Below are 9712 nucleotides of genomic sequence, written 5' to 3'. Positions count from 1 at the left end.
GAGCCTTACATCTAGGGGGAGTGCGTGCTGATCAGCAAAACATGCTACGGAAGGAGAAGCTCTTGCGCTTAAGCAGAAGCCACGCTAGTTAAGGCGTAAAGACTGTTTGGCTGAGAAACAATACGGCTGGCCCGTGTCCCCAGGACCACTTAACCTGCAACTTTTCCCAAAGTCTCACCCACAACCTCAAACTCGACGGTGTGCTCATCAACCGGCCCATGTGACGCGCATGTGCCCCTCTCGCACGCTCAACCACGCGCTGGTTGCTGCATACCGACAAACAAGCCGCAGCCCGAACTGCCGCTCCATACAAGTTACTGCAAACGCAGCTTACGCTGCCCTGCTCGCCGGCCCTTGCGCCTCAAAGCGCAGTCCGGACAAGTGGCCCCAAAGGCGGTGCCGTGGCACCCAGCTAGTTCGCGCACCGCACCGCCGTACAACCAAGTTGGTGATCTCGAATGGCCGCACCACCAACACCACGTAAAAAACCAATGCAGCAGTAGAGTTTTGATCCACAAGGAAACACACAACACTGTGCAACGGTTTAACTCCGCAGCTTGGCAACGTGTTACTGAAGGGCGAAACTGGCACTGCATATAATATCGAAAATCCGCCAAGCCAGAGCGCTCTGGCACCTTTCCCCCAGGCCTGGGTTTGCAAGCATCTCATATGTATACCCTTCGCTCACCGTTGACAGCTTCTTGAGTCACCGCCAGATTTTGAACTTCGAGACAACCAGACTTGATCAAAGTTGCTCTTTCTTGCTTGTCGTACAGTGCCTGGTCGGTCTGCGCCTTGCGGTCTGTAGCGCAATTTGCTGGGCGTTTCATGTTGCGCCGGGCGTGTTTCCCCTGCATGACCCAAATGGGGATGTAAGGGGGGAGGGCGCCCAGTGCACTGAGGCGCCCAGTGACCCGCGCAGGTGACCTAATACCCCCCTCCCCCTGGCCCTCTCCTCGTACGGTCCCCTCGCCCCTCAAGGCGCAGCTGCTGGTGGCTCGCGCGGTGCCCTTCCTGTCCTGCGGTGACCTCGCCGGCGGTGACGCGGTGCGGCCCATCCTGCATCCCCTTCCTCATGCCCGCCCACACGGATGCTAGCCAGGTCCCCGTCCGCGCCGCGCCGCACCATACCTCCCAGATGTGCGCCAAGGGCTATATGACAATCAAGCCTTAACGTACGCGTCCTGAGGCACGATGCTAACTGACGGTCACTGAACAGTTCTCTGTGCAGGAAAAAGTTATGCAACCCCATCAACCTTTTTGTACCATCTGATTCAATTATTTATCCGTATCCGCACAACTCGAATCAACAGAGTCCCGATGTCTTTCCTAGCCGCTTCCGTGGGTTGCAGGCAGCGCAAGTCACCCGCTCTGTGACATATGGCGGCCGGTCGGAGTGGCACTGGGTGCAATGCGGAGTTGAGCCCTCGAGCGCCAACACCGGAAACAGATATCTATTTCAGGGTCATCCGCTACACGTTACGTGTCGCGTTAACGTTCGGTTGGTTTCTTTCCCCCCCCCCGTGGCCATAATACGACGTCATGTCGTGAGCCAAATGTGCGTACCGCCTGAGGGGGGTTATGGAGAGGGCATCCTCGGGCTGTCCTTCCCCTCCGCTCCACACCAAGTAACCACCAGCATGACTTACTGCTCACCCACTCGATCTGCAGCCACTCGATTTGCACGCTTGCTCCTTGCCACCCTGCGCAAGTCCGATGGGTCAAGATCGTTATGAGTTATGCAATGATGCGAACAGCTTCTTTATTGCGCCTCCGGTTGGTTCTGGTCTTGGTCTTGGTCGACGTAACGACATAACCCCTGGAGGGTATGGACCGACAGCGGGTTGCTGAGTGGGACCTACCGATTGCCGGGGAAATCCGGCGGTTGCGAGGGGAGGAGGTAGGAATGACACGAGCAGGCAGGAAGGCAGGTGTATGTTGACAGGGAGGGCTTTAGGCTTTGAACAAAGCAAAATCAGCTACAACTAGCTAGGGTGCGATAAGGAACACGCCAATATTCATCCGCCAGTTCTGGATTAAGAAAAGTATATGGCACACTGTGATTGGCACAAGGCAATCCAAGCAGGCCGTTTGCCGCGAGGTAGTTAGCAAGTACGGCACCTGCACGCTTTTACAGTCATGCTTGAGCGCCTAAGTGCTTCCCTTGCGTCATTTCCAAGAACGTTCAGCGTTGTAAACCCCTTGACATATTTGGGCCATGCTGAGAAGCTAAAGCTGTAGAAACACACTCCGCATTGCCGGGACCAGTGAGAATGGCGCAGCACGCCCGACGGCTGGCCACTGGCTTATGGCTCAGCGGTGGAATAACTATGGCTGCATATGCAGCACCGCACGTCTTGGCGGAGAAGGATGACAAAGACAAAGCCTCCATCCATAATGATAGGTTATTCGACCCTGAAGCACTGGAGAGGGGTGCCAAAGCGCTGCGTGAGATCAACAAGTCGCCATATGCCAAGCAGGTATAGTGGGCATCCTTCGAGCAAAGGCGACAAATCCGGAAGGCGGCTGCCATCCGCTTACAGCGCGCTTGATGTTTCATGGCGATGATGATCTTGAGAGCAAGTTATCGAAAAAGTCGGTAATGTAGGATAGGTGTGCTTAGCGCTTTCACTTGCCGTGTGATCGTGTCGCCTCCGACACCTCGTCGCCAGATGTTCGCACACATCTCGCACGCACCCAAAATATATGCGCTCGATACCATATCTCTTGAGATTACTCGGTAGAGCGCTTAGTATGGGGTATCTCTTGGCCAGGCTGAGGGTTTTCGTGGCGTGAACGTTCTTGGAAGATGGCGAGCGGTTGCCGAGACAATTCTTGAAATCATCAACGTTATAGTCTTCTACGGTATAATGATCTTTGTTCGATCCGGCTGCGTACGCTTCAGGCCTGCGCTTATGGGGTTGGTGCGGTCGGCCCCATAGTCCGTGTCCTTGCTCTCATACTCATCATCATCTGTGACGCTGGCCCTGGGTGCAGGCGTTGGAGCTCAGTCGGCAGCAAGAAGTCACGAAACAAGCGGAGCATAGGGAGAAGGAAGCGGATTACCGCCGACAGGCTGCGGCGCTTGAAAAGGTGGGTGGAACTATGATAGACGGAACACACACATGCTCCATTTTGCGTGTACATACTGGGTTCTGCAACTCTTACGCTGAAGCATGAAAGGTAGTAAGGCTCCTCGGGTCGGCGTCGGGTTGGGGTTTACACTTACCCCTCTACCCCCGACACACTCCTTGCGCAAGCTACCTCTTATTGAGTGGGTATTCAACCTGGACAGGCCCGGGGGGGGGCGTCTTGGCTGTGGGAGCCATTGGTTTGGGGCTACCTTTGCTTCGGGAGTGAACCCAAGGAACCCACTCGCGTGGCATTCAACATATAGGCACATAAGCGCCCTATGCCAGCTGACCCACTTGCAGCGGTAGCTGCCCTCACGCCGCTGGCTTGGGTTCCTCTACGGGCCCCTGGCACACCCCGGCTTCACCTCGCGGCGGTTTGGTGCACAGTAGCCCTCACCCCGTATCCCGCCTTGCCTTGTTCACCGTCACCTACCGCCTAATATGGCCCATTCGTTGGCGTCAATTCCAAACCGCGCCGGCGCACATCACGGGGCCGCCATCCGCACCTCGTTCCACGGGGCCGACCAACCGATCCCCTCCTGCTGCCCCTCCTGCCGCTCCTACTGCTCCTACCCACAGGAACGTGAGGTGGTGCGATATGAGGAGGAGAGGAAGATGGAGGAGCAGCGGGCGCAGGTGGGGTGAAGGGTTGGGGGGATGGCGTATGGAGGGTGCACCACAGCACGGGGGGTTTGGAGGCCTATTCTCCGCTTCTGACAGCGGAAAAGGAAGAAGGAAAGGGAAGTGGGGAAATAATAATTACCCTTATTATCGTGTAACATGAGGATGGCGGCATGGGGGAATTTTACTTCTGTTATGGGCGGTGTGGGCAGTTGGAAGGGTGTGGAGGGGTCCCAAAATGGAATCAGCGGGGTAGCGGCGGTGGTCCAGCGGGTGGTGGCTCACGGGGGCCGTGTGGGCTGGGCACGGCCGGGCGAGCAGGTCTGGCTCCCCACCCGCTTTCGTGTCGCCCGGCGGCGCCCAGCTCACACGGCCCCCTTGGGAGCTGCACTGGAGGCAGTGGGCAGGGGGGGCCCTTCATGTGCATGTGCCCGTTGGTCCGCTACTGGGTCCCCTGAGCACCAACCCCAGCCGCGTCTCGCCAGTGCAATTGCCACCGCCATAACACCACGCTGGTGGGTTCGTGTCCGTACTGTGCGGCAGGTCGCTGCCCGTATGAAGCAGTACGAGGACGAGCTGGCTCGCAAGCGCATGATGGCGGAACACGAATTGCAGCGGCAGCGGAATGCGGAGCTGGCGAAGCTGCAGGTGCGTCGGTTGTGGATTGGTTGGTGGGTTGGCTGACAGTTGGCCCATATTCGTAAGTTTCATGGAACCCTCGGGGACCCCCCCCCCGGGGTTACATTCGGCCTCATTTTCCTTTAATCGGTTACGTTGGCCAGGTGGACTAATTGACATCATCACGGTTTGTCTGCTAACCTAAGCTGACACGCCATCCCGCGCCGAAACCTCCGTCTCTCGCTCCGCTGCAGTGTGTGTTACCCGCTCCCCCCTTCGGCAGTCGTTTCCTTACCTTAGCATGCGGACTTCCCCTCTCCCTCCCTACTCCCGCCACCGGCACCACCTCTACCGCCACTGCCAGGAGGAGGCCTCTGCTCGTGCGGAGCAGGAACGGTTGCGGGTGGAGCAGCAGATTCAGGCTGAGCGGCGGGCGGCGGAACAGTACGCGGTGAGATAGGGTGCTGGTAGGGATTGGAGGATCTGGGTTTGGACCTCGGTTTGCTGTTGCTGCGGCGGCTGCTGCTTCTGCTGCGACGGCGGCGGCGGCGGCGGCGGCGAGCCGATGGCTTTGGCTTCGCTTGAACTTGTAACTTTAGGAGCTGCCGACGCCAGATGATATCAGGCGAGCTTTCTGGAATGGACCAATCGACCCGATCTTGAATCCGTTCTTCCCCGCGGGGGGGGGGCACATAACCTCTCCTCCTCCTTTCCTACATTCGGTTGTCCGATCTGGTGTTCCTGTTCCGTGCAGGCTGACTTGCAGAAGCAGATTCAGCGCGAGCGGGCCCTGGCGGAGGCGGAGGGGCGCATCAAGGAGGCCCGGGAGAACGAGGACGTGAACCGGCGGGCGGCGCTGCTCAAGTACCAGGAGGAGACGAGGAAGGGTGAGGGACGGGGAGGCATTTTTAGGCATGTGCTTGGAGGCTGGGGTCTGGGAAGGGAAGGTGCGGGTGTGGATGGGGCTGCTGCGTGGGGGGGCATATGGGTCTCAAAAACAGCAGCAGCAGCAGCAGCAGCAGTAGCAGTAGTTGTGTTTGGTCCGTCGCGCTGCCCCCATCAGCTTACTCCAACAAGCATCCCCACGGTGGCCCTGCAGCCCTAGCGTTTTGGGTACATTTGTTTTTAAAGAATTGCCTTCCAATCCCCTCAACCACTAGTTGAGGTTGCAGGCGGTCTTGTTTCTAACTGCCCCTTCCCTCTCCTGCCGCCTCGCTGCCTGAACTAAAGTTCCCCTTTAGGGGAAGAACCCCCTGCCCTAAACCCCTCTATCTCTCTCTCCCCCTCTCCCTCCCTACGTTTGGTACACTCTTGCCCTGGCAGCAGCTTCACTCGTGTGTGGTTCGTCTTTCCCCCTTCTCCCTGCAGCCCTTGAGAGCATCCACGCGGTAATGAGCCACCTGGGTGCCGCCGCCCTGGAGCTGGTGACTGACACCAACAAGCTGCTGACGGCGGTGGGGGGCACCACCCTGCTCTTCCTGGGGGTGTATGCCACACGGGAAACAACCCGGGTGGTGGGCAAGACGGTGGAGGCGTGGCTGGGGACACCACGGCTGGTGAGCTGACGCTGTGGTTGGTGGGGTCTCTGTGTGTGTGTGTGTGTGGTGGTGGGTTCTGTGGAGCCCGGAGGGAGGGGAGGGGAGGTGTGGGAGGTCAGGATAGCTGAGATAGGTTACGTGGCGGTGGGGTACATAAATGGCGGAGTGATGGAGCTCGGTATTGGCTTCCGTCTGATCCCCTCTCGTCTCCTTTCCCCCCACGTGCCCAATGCCCTCCAATGCCCCCTCCAGGTTCGCGAGACCTCCCGCTTCAGCTTGTGGAGCCCCAAGTCCTGGTCGCTGGGACCTAGTCGTACAAAGGAGGACATCAAAAAGGATTTCTCCGATATCATCCTGCACCAGGTAGATAGATACGGCCAGGAGGGTAAACATAACCAAGGTGATTTGTACGGCTGTACGGCTTTCCCACGTCAATTGGTTCACATGTGGACATCATTTAGCTGAGCAAAATGTTGAACATCTACTTTCTGGTTGCAATATTCCTTTTCCCATCTACTGCTGTGCAGGAGTTGCACGACACTGTACGGCAGGTTGCTGCCGCCGCCGCCAACACCAAGGCCCACGGCGCCCCTTTCCGTCACATGTTGTTTTACGGGCCTCCGGGAACTGGTGAGGTGGAGGTTTGGGGCGGGCTAGCGGCTGGTGGGGGGGGCTGGGGGTTTTACAGGTAGCGGGTGCATTAGTCCGCTTCCTGCCTAGATTGCACCTTCAAAGCCATATTTCTCTTCTGCATCATGTGTTCAACCCCTTGTCACCCCACCATCATTGTACTACCACAACACACACATCAGCTCCCGACGCAACATCTCGGCGGTTTGATTTGGTTTGGGTCAATACGCGGACGGGGTGGTCAAGTCTGTCCTAGTCGCCGGTTGTCTCGTCCCACCTGCCTGCCTGGCCGGCACCCCCTTCACCCCGCCAGGCAAGACCATGGTCGCCAAGCGCATGGCTCGCACCAGCGGTCTGGACTACGCCATTATGAGCGGGGGAGATGTGGCCCCCCTGGAGGGGCGGGCGGTCACCCAGCTGCACCAGACCTTCGACTGGGCGGAGAAGAGCAGGCGGTGGGTAGGGGGAGAGGAGGGAGGAGAGCGGAGGGGTAACAACATGCCACTTTGATTGCCCAACGAGCCGTTTTTCCTTTTCCATTCATGCCGAATGTGGGGCGAGTGGGTGGGCGAGGGCATGGAATGCAGCCTCAGCATGTCGATGCCTCAGCATGTGGTGCGGCCCGACAGCCCGGTGAGCTCGGTGACACTCGAGCAGCTTAAAGGCCCTTGACCCGGAGCCCGCCGCTCTGGAAACGACCGTTGGTACGCAACGGCCAAAAGTGTAGTGGCAGTAAAGTTCACAGAGAAGTTGCGTCATGCGGCTTTGGACTGAGCCAGCAGTTGGCAACTTTGGGCTTTCCCCTTGTCTTGACTTTGCTGCGTGTAGTCCCCCCTCCCTCGGCTCTTCATCCCCGTTTGTGTGCCGGCCTCCGGACCACTTTCCCCTCCTTCCGTTCCCCCTAACCTTTTCTCGCTCGTGGTTCGTCTTCCCCCTTCCCCAACCCTTCCCTTCACTCGCCGCGACCTGTGCCCCCAGCGGCCTGCTGCTGTTCATCGACGAGGCGGACGCCTTTTTGGGGCGTCGTTCGGACTCCATGTCCGAGGGCCTGCGGGGGTCCCTCAACGCGCTGCTGTTCCGTACGGGAGATCAGAGCCGGGATTTCATGGTGGTGCTGGCCACCAACAGGCCGGGTGAGGGGAGGGGAGCGCAATGGGTGGGAAGAGGGGAGAACTGAGGGGGATAACGCACGGTGTATGTGCATGTGCATGTGTGCTTGCTTGGGAGGAGGGGTCAGCGCTACGGGGAGAGCGGAGGGGGATTGCCCGCGTGCCGGGGGTTTAAGTTCTCCGTGTCTGGGGACCTGTTCGCAGTTTCAGGGTGAGGTGGGGGTGCGTTTGGGTAGGGCCGGTGTTCAAGTGGGGTTTGGCGTTTTGAAGTTTTTGGCACTAGGAAACGGGGGAATCCAGTTCGGGTTTCGGAGCTGGCAAGAGGCACTCTGAAGGGTTCCCCCGTCTTCAACGCCACCACCCACCCTACAGTGGGAGCCCTAACAACAGCGTTTCCTGGTGCCCTGATTACCCTAGCTCCTATCCCCGTGTACGGCGATGACATACACAGGTGATTTGGACGATGCCGTACTCGACCGCATGGATGAAGCGCTTGAATTTGGTCTACCTGGTCTAGCAGAGCGGCAGCGATTGTTGGGTTTGTATCTGGACAAGTACATTGCGAAGGCGGGGACGGCGGAGGGCGGCGCGGGGGCGGGGAGTGCGGGCGGACCGCTGGCGAGACTGACTGCGATGATTAAGGGGCGCAAGGTGAGGGGTTGAGGGGCGGGGCTGCTGCTGGGAGGAGGCCGGGGACTGTGGAGAGGTTTTAGGAAGGCGTGGGGGGGGGCTGCCGGAGAAACTCTACTGGGTTTTGTACGGGCCTGACTGGGCAGCGGTTGGGAACGGGTGGCCTGTGCTTGGCCTCTGCTAGGAGAGGGGTTCCCGCCACACGGGCAGAGGGGCCCCTGGGCCGCGTACCTCCTGGTCTGCAGCGGTAGTAATTTCACCTCCCCTGTACCCCCCTTCCCTTCCCATCCCTTCCCCCTCCCACCCCGTCCCGCTCAGGCCTCCGCTGACCGCATCACCATCAGCGAGGGCATCACGGAGGAGCTCCTGGCGGAGACCGCCCGGGCCACCGAGGGCTTCTCAGGTGCGGGTGGTTGGGTGTGTGGGTGTAGGGCGGGGGGAGGACACAGTTGGGGTGAGGGGGAGGGAGCGCGTGGAGGCGTAGTTGTCTCATGAAATGGTAGGTGGGATAGCCTTTGGGATTCCATGCCTTTGTCACGTCCTCGGTGTACGGTGCGCATGTATCAGTTCGGTCCGCGGTCTGCACCCGCGCTCCCGTCTCCGTGTCCGCTCCCCCCTCCGCGTTCCTCACCTCAAATTACCCGAGTTCACCCATGACCTCATCCTCTTGGCCGCTCACTATCGCTTTTCCGGCAGGTCGTGAGCTGGCCAAGCTGCTGGCTGCCGTACAAGCTGCCGTGTACGGCGCTCCCCAGCCCGTACTCACCCCGGAGATCTGGCGCACCGTTCTTGCCCGCAAGCTGCACGAGCACGCCGAGCGGAGGTCCTTCCGTCTCGGCCACCACGGCACCGGGGACTCGGCCCCAGTGCTGGCGGGGCCGGGGGCGGGACCGCAGTGAAGGGGGGTATGGTGGACTACATTAGGGTTAGGTGGGCCCTGGGGCGGGTGGAGGGCTGTGCCAGTGTGTGGGGGGGATTCGCATGGCAAGGTACCACCGGGTTCAAGCAAGAAGAGTTGTTGGGATTCAGATTCATCCGCTGCTCTCGGCTGATTGTTAGTTTTTAGAACAGAGAAACGGAAGCACTGATTGGTGCTGGGGGCCATTAGAGAGTGCATGTGTGGGTAAGTCAGCAGCAGCTGGTGGGGTGAGGGGGATGGAAGTTGGAGTAGTGCTGGATGATGGAGGTTGACCGCAGCGCGGCACGAGACGAAACAAGTGGTATGCAACGATTACATGCAGGTGCTTTGGTTCGCCTGTTGGACCCCAGAGGTCATGCATGGCTGGGAGGGGCCGTTGCCCAAAGCTTCCTTCCGGGCCATAGTAGTGCTCTGCGCACTCATTATGGGCCGGTGTCTCCACCAGGAGACCTTATGACGTTTCGGACCTAAGGCTAGCTCTGAGCGGCCTCAGCCGGTCCCATTCATCGCCTT

General features: G+C 59.4%; 1 protein-coding gene across 1 annotated transcript; it reads left to right on the top strand.

The window, feature by feature from the left end:
- Positions 1-2330: 2330 nt before the first annotated feature.
- On the top strand, positions 2331-9179 carry VOLCADRAFT_64976 (uncharacterized protein; the record flags this gene model as incomplete). The annotated part of the gene is made up of 14 exons (XM_002954654.1): positions 2331-2480; positions 2998-3093; positions 3714-3770; positions 4299-4403; positions 4738-4824; positions 5128-5260; positions 5742-5929; positions 6164-6274; positions 6439-6546; positions 6860-6996; positions 7520-7674; positions 8102-8301; positions 8629-8683; positions 8977-9179. 14 exons carry the CDS (start codon positions 2331-2333, stop codon positions 9177-9179), a joined length of 1785 nt encoding a protein of 594 aa, XP_002954700.1.
- Positions 9180-9712: the final 533 nt, after the last annotated feature.

Source organism: Volvox carteri (assembly GCF_000143455.1).
Source record: "Volvox carteri f. nagariensis unplaced genomic scaffold VOLCAscaffold_44, whole genome shotgun sequence".
NCBI classification, from domain to species: domain Eukaryota; kingdom Viridiplantae; phylum Chlorophyta; class Chlorophyceae; order Chlamydomonadales; family Volvocaceae; genus Volvox; species Volvox carteri.
Note: the sequence above shows the minus strand (reverse complement) of the source record. Positions and strands in the feature narration are given on the sequence as shown.